General features: G+C 58.6%; 2 protein-coding genes across 2 annotated transcripts; one reads left to right on the top strand and one right to left on the bottom strand.

The window, feature by feature from the left end:
- Positions 1 to 250: 250 nt before the first annotated feature.
- Positions 251 to 8,352, top strand: NCLIV_038610 (conserved hypothetical protein; the record flags this gene model as incomplete). The annotated part of the gene is made up of 8 exons (XM_003880770.1): positions 251 to 1,102; positions 1,362 to 3,850; positions 4,314 to 4,512; positions 5,382 to 5,768; positions 6,293 to 6,579; positions 6,708 to 6,976; positions 7,553 to 7,809; positions 8,275 to 8,352. The coding sequence occupies 8 exons, from the start codon at positions 251 to 253 to the stop codon at positions 8,350 to 8,352; spliced, it is 4,818 nt and encodes a 1,605-aa protein (XP_003880819.1).
- Positions 8,353 to 14,504: 6,152 nt separating this feature from the next.
- On the bottom strand, positions 14,505 to 18,505 carry NCLIV_038600 (hypothetical protein; the record flags this gene model as incomplete). Its single annotated transcript, XM_003880769.1, has 3 exons — positions 14,505 to 14,932; positions 15,331 to 17,877; positions 18,298 to 18,505. The coding sequence occupies 3 exons, from the start codon at positions 18,503 to 18,505 to the stop codon at positions 14,505 to 14,507; spliced, it is 3,183 nt and encodes a 1,060-aa protein (XP_003880818.1).
- Between the last annotated feature and the right edge of the window lie 491 nt (positions 18,506 to 18,996).

The following is an 18,996-nucleotide window of genomic DNA, read 5'->3' as shown; positions in this document are numbered from 1 at the left end:
AAATTTTTTTTTCTGTCGCCCGTCACCGGGCGCACCACCGCATGCGAGAGAGCTGGCTCGCAAAATCCCGTGAACGAGGCAAAGGAGAAAGAGAAAGTGAAGGAGGAAAAGATGGAGCCGGATCTCTCTCGAGACGAAGATATCGGCTTTTCTCGCGCTTCACCGCCTTGATGCGGCGGGAACAGGAGAGAGGGAGACGCCTGCCGCTCTTGAAAAAGGACAGTCAATTTCCTTTTGCCCACTGCACAAAATGCCGCTGAGGCCCAGCTCTTCTTCTCTGTCCACCTGCGACAGACGCTTTCGACTCCAAGTGGCCTTTTCCCGCTTCGCTTCTGCGTTTCCTCCTTCCTTCTCTTCTTTTCCTGCCCCGTGGGGTTCCTCCTCGCCTCTGTCTTTGTCTTCGTCGCTCTCGTCTCCGTCTTCCTACTCTCCGTCGGCGTCTTCCTACTCTCCGTCGGCGTCTTCCTACTCTCCGTCGGCGTCTCCCTTCTCGTCTCGTTCTTGCTTGTCATCCCGTTCCTCTTCTTCCCCTCTTTCTCCTGCGTCATCTTGGCCGTCTTCCGTGTCTCCTACCCCGTCTTGTGCCTGTGCTTCTTCTTGCTCCTCTTCCCCTCCTTTTCCCTCGCATTCTTCTTCGCCCGCTTCTTCTGCGGATGGCGACTCTGCATGCAGTCGCGAAAGAGAGAAGCCGGAGGGGGGCGCCGTCCAGCGCCGCGCCTCGCACGAAGTCGTTTTGGCCTTTCAAGAGAAATCCCGGAAAACGCGCGTGAAGGATCTCCTGGCCATGATGGCGGCCACAGACGTGCATGCACTCACAGACTCGCAAATCGCTGCCTGCATGCGCGCCGTCGCTGACTGCTATGTCTCCACCCTAAGGCCTTCACGAGGCGATCCACGGCGGCGGGGAGCGAGACCAACGGAGAGACAGAGAGAAGGCGCGAGAGCAAGCGAGTGCAAGAGAGAGCGCGAGAAGGAGAAAGAGCGAGAGGAGAGAGGCGACAGAGAGATGCAGTCGTGCCACGGAGAAGCGCTCAGACTCCACACCTTCTGGCATCGCTGCGTGGGGAAAACCCTGAAAGGGGACTTAATTCTTAAAACAAGGGTGAGACGAAACACCTGAGGTAGAATCGATCGCACATATCTCCCCCCGCGGGTCCCACATGTGTAGATCCTGTTTCTAAGGCAGAACTCGAGGAGGTATACACGTCCACGTGCTCGATGCTCTCAAACAAGCATTTCCACCTACGTCTGTAATGCACGCTTGCATCCGTGGGGTTCGATAAACAGCCCAACAGGTGTATATCGGCAAGTGCGTCTGGGGATGATGGGGTGTATATACACTGTGAGTGTTCTGTTTGCAGCTCTGTTTGCTTGCCGACATTGTCGAGTCACTCAACAAAGCAAATCTCACTCTCTTCCAACCTCTCCCGTTGCTCCTGTCCCCGTCTCCCCATTCCTCGTCCTCCGCCGCTTCTTCCTCGTCCTCCACCGCTTGTTCCTCGTCCTCCACCGCTTCTTCCTCGTCCTCCACCGCTTCTTCCTCGTCCTCCACTGCCTCCTCCTCTTCTTCAGCCGCTTTCTCTCGTTCTGCCTCTTTGTCGTCTTTGTCTGCTGCCGTCTCTGGGAGCAGCGCGGGACTGGCTCCGGTCTGGGTGATTCACCGCTTCTACTTCCGGCTTCTGGAGCGTCTCGAGCTGGAGCTGCGAGGTCTCCTGCGCGAGCGAGACAGGCAGGCGGTGGGGCGTCCGGTCTCCGGCAGCTCCGCCCGGGTCCCGAAGGACGAGGCGCAAGCGCTGAAAGCGAGGAAGCTCCTCGGAGAGGAACGGGGAGGCGAGAGCCGCGGGACACCAGAGGCGAGGGCTGCGCAGGCCTGCTGCGGCGCTTCTCGAGCAGAGGGAAGCGAGGCGCGGGCTCAGACCGGAGACGAACGACCGGGCGGGAGGTCAGACACCCGCAGTCTGCTTCGGATTGTGCAGGCTCTCGCGTCGCACCAGCGACACACAGCGGCCGAAGTCGAGCGTCTAGTGCAGCGGCCAGGAGGCGCTTCCAGCGACCGGGAAAGAGGCAGCGAAGCGAGCGCGGGACGCGAAGAACGAAACGCGACCGACCAGACGGAAGTCCCCAGAGGTTTCGAGAAGAATCATGTGCGAGGCGAGTACGAGAGTGGCGACGGGGCGGAAAAAGAGAAGGGGACACAGCGCCATGACCCAACCACCGAGAGACTTCACCAGCTGTACCAGGCTCAGTTTTTCTTCCTCTTCTTCTTTGAGCGTTTCGCGCGAGCGTGCCTACCTTACCTGGTTGTGTCTTGGTTTTCTCGGTCGTGTGCGTTTTCTTCGTCCGCCTCGACTTCCTCCCCTGTTCCTCTGGGGCCAGAACGGAGTCCCCTTTTTGGAGTTGAAAAGGCGAGTCAGGCGAGGGAGGGCGAAGCAACCGGGGAGGCCACGTTTCGCGCGGCAGCGCCTGAAGAGCATTGGAAGTGTGCCAGGAGGGCAGTCGCCAGCAGCGAACGAGCAGTCGAAAGCGAAGCGGAGAGTGGAAGCGCTCGAGACGAGGACGAAACAGACGAGCCTAGCCGAGACGGAGTGGCGAGAGACAGCGACACGGAAAATGGCGTGGAACGGAGACCGACCCTGGGACTGTCTTTGTTCACGACCGAGCAGGTCGGCTCAGCCTTAACGACTCTTGCCTCAGCCTTGCGTTGCACGAAGTGCGAGGAGAGAAAACGAGACAGGACTGGGATACAAGCGTCGCAGCACGTTGGCGCCTTCTCACCAGTTGCGACTCCTTCCTCTCTTGCGTCGCCTTCCACTTCTCCGGTGTCTTCCCCGGCTTCTTCTCCCCCTCCCGTCTCTGCTTCCTCGCCTTCTGTCTCTCCTCCTGTTTCGTTTTCTCATCAGCGTTCGACTCTCAATGCGTCTCGCGAACGTGACGTCTCCACCCTTCCGTTTTCCTCTCTTCTTGTCCCCGTTCCTTCTCCGTTTCCTGCCGCTCCTCCACCGTCTCCTCCGCTTTCTCCTTCTCGAGCTTCGCTGGGGTTGGCTGCCCGCGAAGGCGAGACGGTGATAGAAAAGAGAGGGAATCCTCATCTCGCAAAGCGGAAGGCCTTTGTGGCTGTTCCGCTGTCTGTCTCAGAGCGTCCCGCAAATCGGAAGAAGGGAACGGAGCGCGCAGAGTCTTTTCCGCGCTCCGATTCTGAGAGATTTCCGTATCTGAATGCAGCTGTGTGTCTTCTCTCGGGTCAGCTCCTTCCGCACGTCAAGAGCCTCTCTCCGGCGACTGCGCTTGGGCTGTACATACAGTTGACTCGGAGTCCATTCGACGCAGCGGCGGTTCACGGCACTCTGGCCGCGGATCCGGTTGTCAAGGAAACCCAAAAGCGTTTTGATCTGCCCTCGCTTCCTCCCTGCTCTCCGCACTCTGCAATTTCGCGCTGTCTTCTCCTTCGCCTCGTGGAACAGCCGGCAGGCCTTCTGCGCGATCTGCCAGGCCGAGACATTCCTTCGTTCATGCTCTCCGTCTCCAAGTGTATGCCGCAGTTAAACGCCGCTCGCCCCCTACAGTCTTCTCTCTCTCAGGCGCCGTCTCCGCCCTCCTCTCCTCGGCATCCGTTCCCACTGCGTTTCCAGTCTCCTGCCTCGCCTCTGCATGCAGCCGCCAGTTCGGAAGTCCCCTCCGACGCTTCGCCCCAGCAGCCGTTCAGAGCCTTCCCCTCGTCTTTTGCTGGTTCGCAGTCGGGTGGCGAGACGCAGAGCGCACAACTCGCGCATGCAGTCGCTTCTCTTCTGCCCGTGCTCGCGCGCCGCCTCGCCTTCGAGCAGCGCCAGGCAGCGTCTGTCGGGCCTTGCGGGTAAGGAGCGACTTTCCGCCGCCTGGTCTTCTGACCCCTGAAAACGCGAAACACAGCTGCCTGTTCTGACCTTGTCTTTGCCTTTCCTCGCGATGCCCATCGGGCCGTCGTGATCTTTACACTTTTGCAGATTAGATCAATGGACACGCACAGGCAGTTACAGATACATCGACGTATACATGCATGTGCATATGTATTCATGCGTTTCGTGCAGGTGTCGACATGATTCTGGAAACGTCTCCTGACGGACAGCTGCATCGGTTTTTATGTTCCCCTTTTCTTCCGGGCTCCACTGCTGTCCGATCGCGTTGACACTCTTGTGTCGGGTTCTTTTCCCCGTTTTGTCTGTCTTTTCCGTCCTTGCGTTTTCGCTGCTTCTTCCTCCCGTTTGTATCGCGCGCCTCGCGTGTCTGTCGGGTGCATGTTTTCATGTGTTTGTGTTTTGCGCGGGCATTCTCCTTAGGCGTCACTCAGCGCTCCGCCTCGCGCCGGCAGCGAGCTCGGATGCGCTGACGGCGCTCGCGGACGCTCAGGCTGGCGGCGAAGGGGAGACGCGACGAGCGTGTGTTTTCCTCTTTCGCTCCGCCTTGGCGAGTCTGTGGAGAAGCGCCACGAGGAAGGCGCCGAGAAGTCGAGACGAGCAGGCAGCCAGGCTCGAGGAGGTAAGAGGGAGAGTTCGAGAGAGAAAAGCGACAGGAGACAGGAAGGCTTTCTCGGTGTGGAAATCGGGTTCCTTGTAGACGGACAGAGAGGAAGGACACGAAAAGGACTCCAGCAAGAAGAGCGGGCGATTGAGTGCCGAGAGGAAAGCGGGAACAGACACAAAAGTGGAAAACGAAAAGAAGAGTCAACACGGAGAGAGGCAAACACCTGAGGTCGAGTCGCTGTCGCAGAAAACTCCGATACTCGGAGAAAAGGTGGAGACCGCCAGCGGCCGGTTCCTTGCTACATGTGTCTTTATGGGATCTTGTGCAGGAGCTAAAAACTATATCTTAGGCAATATAAAATGTAATACAAAGAATCGTTTTAATGTTACATCAGATACGTAGTATCCTCCAAGTAGCCAAGGTACCAAATATGGTATTGGAGAAAGGAGGTTCCTCGATGTCTCTATTATCTGTGTGAAAGAAGCGACACGCGGATCTACATTGTGACTCAGCGATCGACATGAGCTCCCACACATTTGTGTAGAAATGCACACACGGGCATCCACGGATCCTTCGATGGAAACCGTCGCAGTGAAGAAAAACCCGGACGGACAGGGAGCGGATGAGCAGGTGACGGTGACGAGATGGAGGCAAAGTGCAAAAAGAGAAAGAGAACGGGGCACGGGACACAGGCGGCGTGAGAGCGCGTAAATAACAAACCATATATACGGCACACCCAGGGCTCATGTGTGCGTATATGTGTATGATGCTTGCATATTACATCATACACGTGCATCTTGAGTGCGTACATACGCAGAGATTGAAAACACTTCTCTCTGATATTTTCGTTAGAGTATCGGGTGTGGTTTTCTTGCTTCGAACAGCCATACAGCAGGCGAACGGCGCAGTCAGAAGCAGACACGGTCGACGCCGCCGTGCGAATGTCGCCGTCAAATTCCCCTTTTGGCGCGGTGTCGTTACACCTGAGAGTCGAGCACGTCATCTCGCTGAGTCGCATCGCCCATGCTGCGCTGAAACTCGGACTTCTGGAGAGCTTTCAAGCCGACGCGAGACGCGTCCACGTCTCGCAAGATACTTCCAAGTTGTCGTCTGAAGGCGAAGGGCGAAACGCAGGTGAAGACGCAGAGCGACGGAGAGAGATGCAGAAAGGCGTCGCAGAGACGGCCAGTTTTTTCCAGGGAACAGACAGTGAAGAGCACCTCACTGAGCGCGAAGTGCTCAAGACGAGGCAGCTGCTCGCCGCCAATCTCGTAAGAAGGGGGGGGTTTCCTTGGGAGAGAAAGACAAATAAGCGAGAAGAGGGTCAGAGACACTCCGCAGGATTCTCCTGGGACACGACGCTCATGTTTCTGTTTCGGCTCGCCCATCCAGCACACGAGTCCCGTGCCCGAACCGCAAGGGGAGGGCGCTGAGGAAGGGAAAAAAGGGGGGGGGGGGGTAGCAGCCTAGAGAAAAGGTGAAGTAAAGCTAGAACTGGCGAGTCTCTGACCAAGTTGCGCAGTTTTTGAAGGACTGTAGATAGTACTGCATGTGCGCATGGATCAACACGTAAACAAATAGGGGTGTATCCGAGACTTGTGTGTATTGGTGAGACGTGTGTTCAATGCGCAAAAAATGGTCAGCGTGTACGTCCCCCCATTTTTGATGCAAACATCCAAGTCTGCACATATATGTACATATGCTTGCCTCTCCTGCGCGCGTTTGTCTCTACTCTCTCTTTAGCGTTTTTGACTCGCTGTCCCTCTCGCGGTCCCTCTGCTCTCTTTTTGTTCAGCGAGCGTTCTCGTTTCGTCAGCTCCAGTATCTCTCGCCTTCGCTGCTCTGCTCGCCAGCGTTTGTGCTCCCGGCGCCGGCTTTTATTCTGGACGCGGAGGGCCGTTTGCGCCCCACTTGGGCCAGATGTGAGCAGGATCGGAGACAGGAGACAGGCGCCGTTGTCCATTTTGCCCCTCCGCTGGCCTTTCAGTGCCTCTCCGAGGCCTTGCGGCGATACGCGGAGGAAAGGAAAAGAGGAAATGGAAGTAGCTGGAGACCAGGCGGACGAGATGAATGGGGATGTAGGTAAGGCCACGCACTTTGGTTGGCCTTTTGTGTGTGGGTGTAAAAAAACGCGCGTTTTTGTCTTTGTGACGGCTTATAGGCGGAGACCTTCCACGTGTCGTGTTGCTCTCCCCTGTTTTGTGCGCCAGGCAGCTGCTCACCAGCCTCCTTGCAGCCAATCTCGGCGTCTGCTCCTTCCCGTTTGCGAGTTCGTCCTCTCTCTGGTCCACAGGGCCGACAGCTGAGGCCGCGTGGAGCGAAACCGCGGGGCAGCGTGCCACAGTGGCAGAAGTTCGCGCGGCCAAAAACCCCAGCTGGATTTCCCTCCTTCCTCTGCAGGCTCTGAGGACTGCTCGCCTTGTCGTGCATGCGACAGCCCACCCCCAGCGGCAGCACACCGCAGGCACTCGGATTTCAGGTGCGCACGGAGAGTTCTCTGAAGACTCACTGGAGGCGAAACAAAACAAACTCACAAACATGCAAAGGAAGAACACGAACGTCGGCCGGCAGTCCCGGCGAGGGTCCACCTTTCTGCAGCTTAATGGCGGTGGCGCTGGAGCGACATATGTATATATGTATATATATATATATATATATATATATATATATTTATGCGCACGCGCATATCCGCACATGTGCACAGCGATCTGTCTGGTTAAATGTGTATATGTATCTGTACATCTGTATGCGTCGATATGTTCAGATACGAGAGGTGGGACCGTTGTAGTTCCAGTCGCCGTTTCCTAGAGCTTGTCGAGAAAGTATTTGTCCGAGAGAAAGCTTTCGCGAACTTACTGGATAAACGGATGGGATGGAGAGGAGGGTCTTTTCTCAGTCGGTTTTGTCCGACCCGCGCGGGTGGACCGAGCGTGTAGCCGTTGATCCGTACGAGCAGTTCAAGTCCTGGCTCTGCCCAGGCTTGTGTGGAAGGACTGCGTGTTACCCCGGCGGAATGGCCAGTGTGTGCATCTCTCTCGCCTTTTCGCCTTTTCAGCTCTCCAGGAAGATGTTCTGAGCGCCGTCGTGAACGCGCTGCGCCCACATACGCCAGACCACCCCGCGGGCACTCCTACGAGTTCTCGAGGCAGTCTAGAAGGCGGAGGCGAGTCGGGTTCAATTCGCTGGACGGAGCCTGTGGGGTCCCGCGCGTCATACAGGCTGCACAATGAGCGGGGTTCCGCTCCGATAGACGACCTGCGACGCGAGCTCCGGTTCGAGGAAGTTGAAGCGGTTGTGGGACCGTACACAGTGGTAAGGAGTGCCAGAAAAACCAACGCGGAATGGCGACTGTGCTAGCTCTTGCAGATATATATGCCCCGGAGACCGGGGCTGAAACACAGGGGCAATTGACTTGCGTCCCGCAGACAAAAAGTTCAGCTTTTTCACACCTGCCGGTGTCGAGGCGTGTCCTGCGTTTGGAGTGAAACGCGTCGAGACACGGGGGTGCGGGAGCGCTGCGAATATTTCGTCAGTCGACCGGGTTTCGGATGTGGCTCTGGAAATCTAATGGACGGGATTGATGGTCCGCCTGTGGCAGTCCACTACAGACAGATCGGGCGGTTTCTGCGCTGTCGCGTGTCAGCTACTTCGCGGGGGAAGCCTTCGCAGCGATCGCCGCATGAGGCATGTTCGGTGTCTCGCCTTCGTTTCTTCTACACTGCACTGCCAGCCCGCGCAAACTGTGTGTGCGGTTTTTCTGTCGCGTGCTCTCGTCAGGACTGCATTCTAACGCTGAACGGCCGCAGCGGCTCGGAGACGAAGACCCAACAAACCCGCACCTCACTGCAGGCATAGAGCATTTGCAAAGCGTCGAGCACACCAGATTCTGCCTAACCAGTTTCGAACAGCGTCGATTCCGTTCGGGGATTGTCCGTCGCACAAGGCGCAAATTCACAAACAGCAGGTTACCGTGTGCTGCTGAGTTGTGCGCGGGCTCTTTTGAGACTTGTACAGGAAAAGCTGCGATTGATAAGGTGCAAGAGCCAGCGTCTCTGTACTCGTGGTTCGTTGGTGGTTCCCGGGGAAGACTTTGAATTCCTGGAAGGTCCGAAACCGGCCAGTCGCCAGCTCTTTTCCTGGCCGTTCGAACTTTACACAGCAGAGAGGTTTCGGGATGAACCACTGACACGCGAAAGGGAAAAAAAGGGGCGGACCGACTCTCCAACACGTTTGAGACCGAGGAACCGAAGTTTTTGGTTGTGTGGAGCACAGCTAGCTACTCGATTTTCTGTGTGAACGTGGTTGGATTTTGAATGCGTTTGGAGTGTACGGCCACGGCGTGTTTAGCTTCCGTCGTTTCCTTGTCAACATAAATATCGTCTTTATAGTTTGCCCAGCAGATTCGGCGTCCGAATCGTATCCCGATCGTCACTCACTGCTGCCACTACCCGGCATATGTTTTTTTCCTGCCGGACTCGTGCCAAATATGCAGACACCGGGGAGATGAGGCGCTGCACAAGTGCACGATCAGTTCCAAAACTCGCTGTGCTGGGCTTGGTGTGGCACGTAATAGGGTGTCGCAAGCTGTGTGGGTAGACCGAGCGACAGAAAGGCGGTGAGCCTCTCGACACATACTTGTCAAGGTAATTATGTGTGGAACGTTTGCTCGGATGGAGTGAAACAAAGTTTGGGATCACACCAGAGAGCGGATTTGCAGCTTGTCGCCTACGCAACGCTGCCGACCTTACACGGCTAACATACTGTGTGAGAGGAGAGCAACACACTGGATTGCCCTCAATTCCGAGCGCACTCGTACTCCCTCCCAACAGCGACAACGTACCAAAATTTTGTAGTGATCAAGCACGAAACATATTTTCTTCACAGACACCAATTCGCTTTTCTCGACCAAGGGCAACGTGGAAGCATTACGGTGTCTACACCCGCCAATTGTCCACGCATACGCGAGAGAGCTCTCTTTTCCTCGCTTTTCGCTTACTGCCCTCGAACAAAAAGACTCCCAAGGAAGGAACGGGAGGAAAACAGATTCACCCCCTTACTTGAGCGCCACACACTTCTCCCAAATGCACATGGCGGGGACGATCACATTTGTCTTGGTGTGTTGGGGGCGGGCCCGGGGCTCCGAGAAAAGCCTCTGCCGCACTTTGCGCTCAAATTGAGAGATATTCCAGAGAACGCGGGAACAACTGCCAGGAGAGCAAGCACTACGAACAGTGACACGAACTCGCTGGGTCTGTATAACTCGAGCATGGGTCCCATGTTTTCCTGAACTGTCGCATCACAACGTTTTCCACTGCGAGTCACCGGCGACGCCTTGCTTCTCTATCTACCACATGCATGAGACACCGGAGGATATAGCGCGCGTGAGCCTTGAATCGTCTGTCTTGAGGGATGCTTCCGAGTACCTACCGGAGACGGGATGAATTTGCAGAGACGCAGAATCCCGGCACATCTCCTTTTCAAATCCAAAGAAAAAAATACGCGGAATCATCCAACGGAACCCCTTCTCTCTATTGTGCATCATCCCAGCAGCATTATCGGGGCCCGCCCCAAGCATCAACCGTAGTTACTTTCTGTCACGGTATTCGCAACCCTACGTTCCTCTCCTGTACTTCACATATCTACGTGTACCTACGAGCAGGCAGGTGCGCACAAAAACGGACCTTTCTGTGCGCCAGACTCTCTCCCACCGCCCGCTCACTGTAAAGGAACCCCTTACGTGAACCAAAATTCCACAGTGTGTCCCTCCCGTTTAAACGGGGGAGTGACCGGCACGACGGGGCGTGCATCGTTGTGCCGAAACCATACCCAGCTCCGTAAGACCACTTTGCTGAAACAAACGTGCGCCAAAAAACGAGTGAAGGGGGGTAGGCGGGCATTCGTTTCTCCTGCCACGCGTTTGTCTACGGGGGAATGACGCTGGCGCTAGCTTTTCTCTGTTCGATTTTGGACAGTTTGGGAAACGCTGCACGCCTCTAATGCCCCCGCGGCAACCTAAAATACCTTCACCCGCCATGTGGATCACTTCTGTACCCCCTTATTAGTTCTTGATCGCGCGCGCACCGATATGCGCACGTAATACAGAAACCAGTCAGTGAGGGCCTTTCCGTCCGAACGTCTCGTCAACGAGCAAGCGAAACGGGATAAAAGGAAGATCGCCTAACGGCCACGCCGAATAGGCGTAAAACACATCCCACCCCCTTCCTTCACCCTTTTGACCGTACACTAACATTTTACGGACGGCCCCAAACGCCACGCGATCGCCTGTCCTGGAACTTTGTGCATTTGCGATGTATCCTGCTTCGTGCGCTACTCTAGTGTTTACTTTGTGCCTCGACGTCTAGCCACTAAAAGAGGTGCGGAGTTCCGGTGCCTGAGAGGCACGGCCAGAGATAACCGCGGGGCTGAGGAACTAACACATCTTCTATTCTGTCAGTGCCTGTTTTGTGGGCGGCGTTCACCCCTCGCTTCTCTGCTGTTCACCACACGAAGACGAAGTTGCCGAGACACGCCCTCCGCTCCTTCCCTCTCGTCCGGGAAAGTCGCGTACCGTTCCCCGGATCAGGGCGGGCGTTGTTGGCCCCGCACTGGGCGACGCACGCCATCGTTGACACACACACATATTATAAAAGCGGGTGATCGTAACTCACAGTTTGATCTCTGTTTTTTCCCCTTCTCAGTCCTTCCTTCTACGCGGAGAAGGCTTCACTGGCATGCACACGACGGCCTATGAGCGCACGAGTCGGACGGCTCGAACCCTTTGAAAACATCCCTTCCTGACGCCCTCCGTGCTGAACACTGCCACACGCACGCACGCGCGTTACTCTGCTTATATCGGGGATGTTACACGAACCGGAGACGCCTTCGAGAACAGCTCTTCGGTTCCGATTGATGTGTTTTCCCCAGTACCCACAAAGCGAGCGACAGTGCCGCCATCAGGCAAACTGACGGAGAGTGAGAAACAACTGCCGTCGATGAAGCTGCGAAACCGTTTCCACCAGTTCGGTTCTGGAACCGGTCAGAAGAAAAACTTTAACAGCGTGACAACAGATATAGACGATTAATGACCTCCCCGACCCTCACGCCCCCCCTACAAAAGTTGCACGTTCCGTGCGTGTTAACTGAACGCGGCATGCGTGCGCGGGGACCTTGTGCACGCCGCCCCGGAATGCGGCAGAGCTTCGGAATATTTAAGGTTTCCAAATGACGCTGTATGGAGCGTTTCCACTTTCACCCCCGCCTACATCAGAGCGCCGATACTGTCCCCGAATACCTCGCCTCCACGGGCACATTTGCTCACGTTTGCTAAGCAGAACCGGCCCAGTCGTGCATATATAATTGACTCATACCCGCACGACGCCCTACCCTAAACACTGCATGCGCATCCTTTCTACACGAACAGCAAAGTACTCAAATGCTCCTTCCGGATAAGTCTGTCTGTGCACGCCTAGACTCCAAGTGCACCTCTCCTGGCAGGCACACGAATCGGCAAAACGACAGAAGTTGTGCGTTTCGGACGTCACATCTGCAACCGCTGTGTCCAGGCAATGCGTGGCTGCAAACGACAGAGATCCAATGCGCAGAAGAAATCACACACCTGTTTAAACCACCGGCCTCGGTCGATCGCGTGCCTTGACCCCGTTCCACGGATGAGCGGACACAGGCGTATGTCATTCGGCGCAAGGACGTCTCTGTGCGCGCGTGCCGACTCCACGCGCGCCTCAACGACAGAACATACGGGACACACGGCTCCGTGTACGCCCACAGACATTTCAACAGTCGCCCGACGCGTAACATCAAGTGTACGTACGACACGGTCCCTCCCTGGGCTTTTCAGAAGGCGCACAAACCACAATGCAAACACAGGAACCCAAACGTCTCCACAGCTGCCATCGTCCCCCCTCCCGTTTTCTGACTTCCACCCATCCCGGCGTGTCAGTCCTGCGTCACGAGAGGAGACCGTTACACGCCACGCAGCCGACCCATCGGGAGCGGCATTCACCACCTGCTGTGTCTCAGCGCAAGTACCAGACAGCCTTCCGCCGCGCCTTGGCAGATGTGTGCAGCGAAGAAGTGTGGGCTGCACGGCGGGGGCGTCGTGTCGAACCCCAGCTCTTTCGCCTTTTTTTAAGCCTCAGTTTTCACCATAATGCAATCACCGATTCAAATCGACACGGGACAGAACGTCCCCGCTTCTGCATCCTCTCTTGCCCCCACGGAGAACCGGGACTGCTCGTCGAGCCGGGTCGCCGAGTCCGACACAAACGACGGCTGTACACAGTGGTTCGGGTGTACAGACACCGCATTTTCAAACGCACACGTTGACAGGACGGTTCTGCGGAAACACTGAAACTGGACTCGAGGCAAACGGGTTTGTAACGAACAGGATCCCCGGTGCATGTCCACACGCGTGACGTGGCTAGCGGGCCCGACAACCTACAGCCCTCTAGGCCATCTACAACTTCTCTCTTCTGCCCCCGTTCCCACCGACACCCTGCTGCTTCGATTGACACGCCTGCGACCGCGAAACACCCGCCTCTCTACCGCAGGCATCAAACGGTCGCGCGTCAGACACGGTTCCCCGTCTGTCTCTCCACGTTCTCGCCGAAGAGACGCAAGGTAAAAAAGGACCACGATGAATGCCTTGCATCCAGCCGCGCTGCGGAGATATGAAACAGATTCGAGTTTCCGGAGGCGTTCTCACCGTTGCGGGGCTCTGCTCCAATCACTCGGTGGTCATAAGCTGCGGAGAAGGAAGTGAGTGGTAAGCTGGGGTTTGGGTTTCTCAGCAGACTCACCGATCGCGACAAAAAACGACTTCCGTTGGACTTCCTCCGGAAAACGAGCAGCGAGGACGTGCAAGAGAACGAGTGCCAAGAAGGTCGACACAGAAGGACACGCATTCACATAACTCCAAAGCGCAAACGTAGAACTACAAAAGTGCATTTGCCTGTCTCCGTGTTACGCGGGGAGACAGTTGAGACTGCGCGCGCGTGCGTGACAAGACCGCGTCTCGGTCCTTGTCGAGACGAACGCACGAAAGACCATGCGGGCGAGGGGAGAAGCATCTGGAGTGCTGGACGCATTTGAAAACAAATGCACAAAAAAATTCACTGTTGGTCTGCCTGTCTCGCACACAGACACATGACAACAAAGCGTCAGACACACATGCGTGCGCCCGTTCGCTCTCCCTCCCACCCCGCCCACAAGCCAGACTCGAGGCGTGTGCGGCGCCTGACGCCTCAGTGCACCGACTGCCCGAGCGGGTCTGGGAGCTACGCGAAAGAGCGACAGCTGAAACGACGCACCGAATCCCGTTCACCGGCGCGTCCCTTCTCTCGCCCTCTTTCACCTGTTCAGTTTCAAGCGCGAGACCGGCACAAACGGCGAGCGACAAGGCCCACACACGAGACAACTTCCCCAGCCTCTCAGCGGCTCTACGCATGCACCACGTTGCATGCATATGCATCGATGCGTTTTTCTGGAGCACACAACATACGAGACACAGTTACACGTACATCACACACGGCACACAGTTGGAAAGATACACGCCTACGATAAACGTCAAGAAAGAACTGGGCACACGCACGTGCAGGAGAAAGCTTTCCTGGCGTAGTGACGCCACGAAAAGGCGTCACCGATCCCTACACATGCAGGTGTGTGCGGGGAGACGCCGAGAGGCGCTCCCCCCTTTCGCTGTCCAGTTTGTCCTCTCTGCAAACCTCGAGTATCTGTTTCCCTTCGTCTACCAGCCTCTCTCTCTCTGGGCCTCGTGCCTCCCTCACGCCGCCAGCCCTTTTCACGGCGCCGAGACCGCAAAGGCGTGAAGTCGTGACTGGGGACTCCGCCGCCCCGCCATGGTCACGTTCTCTCCCAAGAGTTGTCGCCAACTTCTCGTCGTCTGCCTCGACCGTCACGCGCTGCGTGCGCCGTGTCGTCTTCAGCGGCTCCAGTCTCTCGCACGGCCCGTCCACGCTCTCTCGACCTTCTCACGAGCACGGACCGAAGGAGAAGCAAATTCCTCGGCTGGCGCCCGCCGGGGCGAGACCTGCAGAGAGCGACAGACCTCCACTGAAACTCGCGGCGGCCTCGTGTTCGCCGCCTTTCCGACACGACATAGCGTGTGGTGCAGAACCGCCTAGGGCGAGGAATTCGCCTCGCGCGTTCCCTCCCGGCGTGCACAGCGAGGACGCGACATACGACCCTGCAGCCGCAACTTCAGACGACGCTGCACAGCCGGCGCCTGCGAAGTCCGATGCGTCAATCCAGTGAACGTGCGCGGCGTCGCGCGGCTTCATTCTCTCCAGTTCGGCCTTCTCCTCGCGCCCCGCTGTGCCTTGCTCGACGGGGGCCTGCGGCCTGGACGCCGCCTTCATCCCGGCCGACCCGGCGACCTCCGGACCTCCGAGGAGGCCTGCTGGGAAAAAAGCGAAAAAAAAACACGCGCGCGGGCAATAACGAGAGAGCCAAAGACACCCGTGTCTGTGCAAGCCTCCCAGCTCGCAATCCCCCCCCCCCCCCCGGACGGCCCGAAAAAACGGTACGGGAGAACAGTCGAAACAACCCCAGCTGCCCCGACACCTGCAGCTGTGCAGAGAGTACATCCCTCACGCGCAGGAGTTCCCTCGCCGCGCAGACAACCCCCACCCCGAAAACAATCAACGACGCGAATGCCCAACCCACGGCCTTCTTCTCGTATCCATCTCTACCACAACGCAGCATCCCACACACTTCTTGGCCCCCGTTTCCGGCTACTGTCTCCCCATGGCGCGGCTCGACTCCAGTCCCGCGTCTTGTCTCGCGAGGGGTGCCTACCTGCGTCTGGCGCCTGTCTATCGCGACTCGCCTCCCCTTTCTCATTTGCAGAGGAGCGGTGCGACGGGGCGAGGCGCGGCTCCACAGCCACCGGGCCGCCTGAGAGGATCCCGGCCACGCTCGCGTTTCCAGGCGCAACTGTCGCTCTCAGAAGCCGTTCACCGTTGGTGGCTCCGGTTTCTTCCTCCATGGAGACATCTGGGGAGGAGTGGACGGAGTGAGACGGCGTCAGGCAGGAAGAGACACTCGACTGTGTGGTTCCGTTGCTGCCGCCGGAGGCCGTCGACGCCGAGGAGGCGCCGTCACCGGAAGGAGTTAAGCACGGCTGCGCGACTGCGCGGCCCGCTCGTCCGTCTCGCTGCATCGTCGGGTCTCGGCAGGCCGGGGAGGAGAAATCCGTCGCATTTCGGTCCTCGGCTTCGGGTGACGGCGTGACAATGGTGAGGGAGAGGGCTCCAGAAGCACCGGTCGGAGGCAGCGCCGAGCGCGGGGCGCTCGACTCCGACACCGCGGGGTCGGCGCCAGGAGCTGGCCCGCGCGCAGCGTGTGCTGAAAACGAGGACAGCAGCTGCGAAGAACAGCACTCGAGCATTTCCATGACGCGCTCTTCGCCGTCTCGGCTCCTGCCACTCGAGCCCCGAGTCTGGGCACTCATCAACCGTGCTCCTGGGGTCACCGCCTCCACCGACCTCGCGCCGACGGAGTCTTGCCCTAGTCCGGGTTGTAAAAGGCCGGGCGTCGCCGCGCCCCGCGGCTCTGCGTCGCGACTCAGCGGACAGGTGCGCTCGCTCCGACCGGAGACGCCCGCCGGCTCGCTCGTCTCTGCGCCTCGGGACTTGTCACTCACTCGCTGCCCGTCGGACGCTCCATTCAGCAACGCTCCAGTCTCCTGAGACCGACAGCAGCCAGTCGCGTGGGCCGGAGAGTAGAACACCGCTGGCGAGCCCTGAGCTGTGGCGTCGCAGCTCGCCTCTCGCCCCGCGGGGAGGCCTGCCGACGCACTTCGCGCTTCCGTCCGAGCGTGGGATGGAGTGCTCGGTCCCGCCTTCCTCGCTCCAAAGGTGAGGAATCCGGTCCCTGCGCCCAGTCCTGCGTCGCCTGCCGGACTCGCCAGAGTCTTCGCGGAGGCTGTCGAGAAGGACACTTTGGTCGACGACGCTGACGCGCAGAAGTAGCCGTACTTGCCTCCGTTTCCCTGCGCGTCGGCGTCCTCGACGCCTCGAAACGGCTGAGAGGAAGGATGGAACCGATTGCCATACGACACTACAGAAGGACGGCCGCATTCCGCGGCCGGCGTCTCGTTCGTCGCGTTCTTCTCTGCTGCGATGACGACGTTCGCGCCGTCCCACTCGTCGTCCTTGGACGTAAACCTCTCTGCTGTTCCCTCGCCGTAAAGCTCTTCCTCGGCCAAGTCGTCCTCCCAGGCCTGCGTGGCATCGCCGTACGCGACGCCCTCCTCGGCAAACGCAGCGTCCTCGTCGCGGTCTTCCTCCATCTCGTGCTCCACTTCCTGCTGCGCTGTGGGGACAGCGCCGTCGCCGGCTCGCGCCGCGTCCCGGCGGCAGACACTCCCCATCGACTCGTCGCTCTCCAACTCGCCTTCGCTCGGCTCGACGCATGCACTCGCTGCATACACGCTCGCGGCCACCGCGCCCGGCGTGTGCGTGCTCCAGGCCGCGTCTGCCCCGTGCATGCCGAGCCTCTCTTCCCCGCTGGCCCCAGAAGCGTCCTGGGAGCCGCCGCGCCTTCCCTGTCGGCTGAGACACGTCCGGCCGCGCTGTCTCACGCCCGGCGAGGCATTCGACACTGTTCGGAGACTCCCGCGGACGTCGCGCCGCTCAGTCGGCGCATTCGAGCCTGACTCCGCGCTGCAGTTCTCGCCCTGCCTGTCCTCCCTGCCGGCGCGCGAAGAGGCGGCTGCGCCCGACGCGGGCCCTCCTGCGTGTGCGGCGGACTCCGATTCCGCGGATTCCCCTGGCGCTGCGCCCGCGAGCGGGCCGTGCGTAGCGTTCGTGAGTGCCTGGGACGGCGCGTCGCAGATCCCGTTGCCGAGCGAGTTCCCAGTCTGAGAGACGCTCGAGGAGGCAGTCGACGTGGAAGACTGAGACGAAGACAGGCGGTTCGAGGCGAGCGGGCTCGGGGTGAGGTGACGCGCATAGTGGACCGCTGCGAGGACGTTCCGGCGGTACTGGTCGTACTCCTGCGGCGACACATAGAGGTGGTAGTTGATGAGCGTCAGAAACTGGGTCTCGAGCAGATTCATCTCGCGCGTTCGCACGCCGCCGACGCGCGCGTAGTGCTTGTTGCTGTAGTACACGTCGTCGAAGAACTTGGCAGCGAGCATGACGGACGTGATCAGCAGCCGGTGGATGTTCAGAATCGAGACGTTGAAGTTCCTGTGCAACTTGATGATCCGGTCAATGTACACCAGAGACAGAACGAAACACTCGTTGCTGCAGCCAAAGTACTTTGCGATGCGGTCCAGGTAGTCGTGGATCGAGATCTGAGGCTCCTTGATCGCGTGGAAACTCGTTATTTCGCCCAGACCTAAGCACACAGAGACACACGCAGAAAAAAGCCATCTCACCCTCTCTAGCCACGGCCCCATCTCCCGGAGAGGCCGGCACGAAAACACGGCAGACACGAATCAGGTCCACTGAGGACACGTTCTGCCCGAGAAACGGTGGTGTGCGCCGTGGCGGCACCAGGAAAGCGTCACGCCGCGACCGACGCGAGAGTCACCTGTTTTCTTTTAGCCGTGCTCGCACGCGGAACGCAGACGCTGCAAACTGCAGGGTGTTGCCGAGTTTGAAGCCAGCTCGGAACGACGCACTCAGCCCCCCTCCCTCCTCCTGTTCTCTTCCATAGATTCACGCCAAAAAAAAAGCCGTGCCATGCAAGTTCACGGCCAGCTTCGAGCAACAGAGCGGTCGCCCTCGCCTGCGAACGGCCTGGAGCGGTTCGTACCCGGTGGCGAGATCGAGACGAGGTGATGGAGGACTGTCGCCAAGGACGGCACGAAGGAGTCGTCAGTGGAGCTCGCCTCGGCTCCCATTTGTCGGTCGTAGGAGGAGACTGAAGTGTACGATTGCTCCCTCGTCGAGTACGACGAACCGCCAGCAGCCGCAGCCTGCGGCGCCTGACCGGTGCCTTCCTGGTATCTCTCGCGGTCCATCTTGGCGAGGCCTCGCCGGGTGTGGTGGAGTCGGGTACCTTTGCACGCGGATGTTTCTGCTTCGGAGGAGTCGTGCGAGACGTCGCGCCTGCGCTGTCTGGCGCCGCACAGCGCTCGAGGAGCACAAGACTCACGACGATTCCGTCGTGTTGGGACTGTTCTCCACAGGAACAAATGTGTGGGTTTCCAGGTCCGAGAGCGAGAGCGGCTGCAGGTGAGTGAGGCGGCGGTTCGGGTCGCGAGATGCTCTCTAGAAATCAGCACAGGGCATTCCGGCAACTCGCAGCCGCTTGCGCGCGCAACGCGAGACGGCAGGAGACGTGTGCAGCGCAGTGGACTCGAATCCCGAGTTCCTCGCGCGCTGTTCCGAGCCGCTTCCCGGCCGACCAGCTTCGACAGGGGGACACCGTCCTTGGGGGTTGTTCCTCAGATTCTCTTTTCTCCGTGGGATATATCTATATCGCGCGACTCGACGCGCAGTGCGGATCGGC

Source organism: Neospora caninum, chromosome IX (genome assembly GCF_000208865.1).
Source record: "Neospora caninum Liverpool complete genome, chromosome IX".
Taxonomy (NCBI): domain Eukaryota; phylum Apicomplexa; class Conoidasida; order Eucoccidiorida; family Sarcocystidae; genus Neospora; species Neospora caninum.
This window is presented reverse-complemented; position numbering and strand designations above follow the sequence as displayed.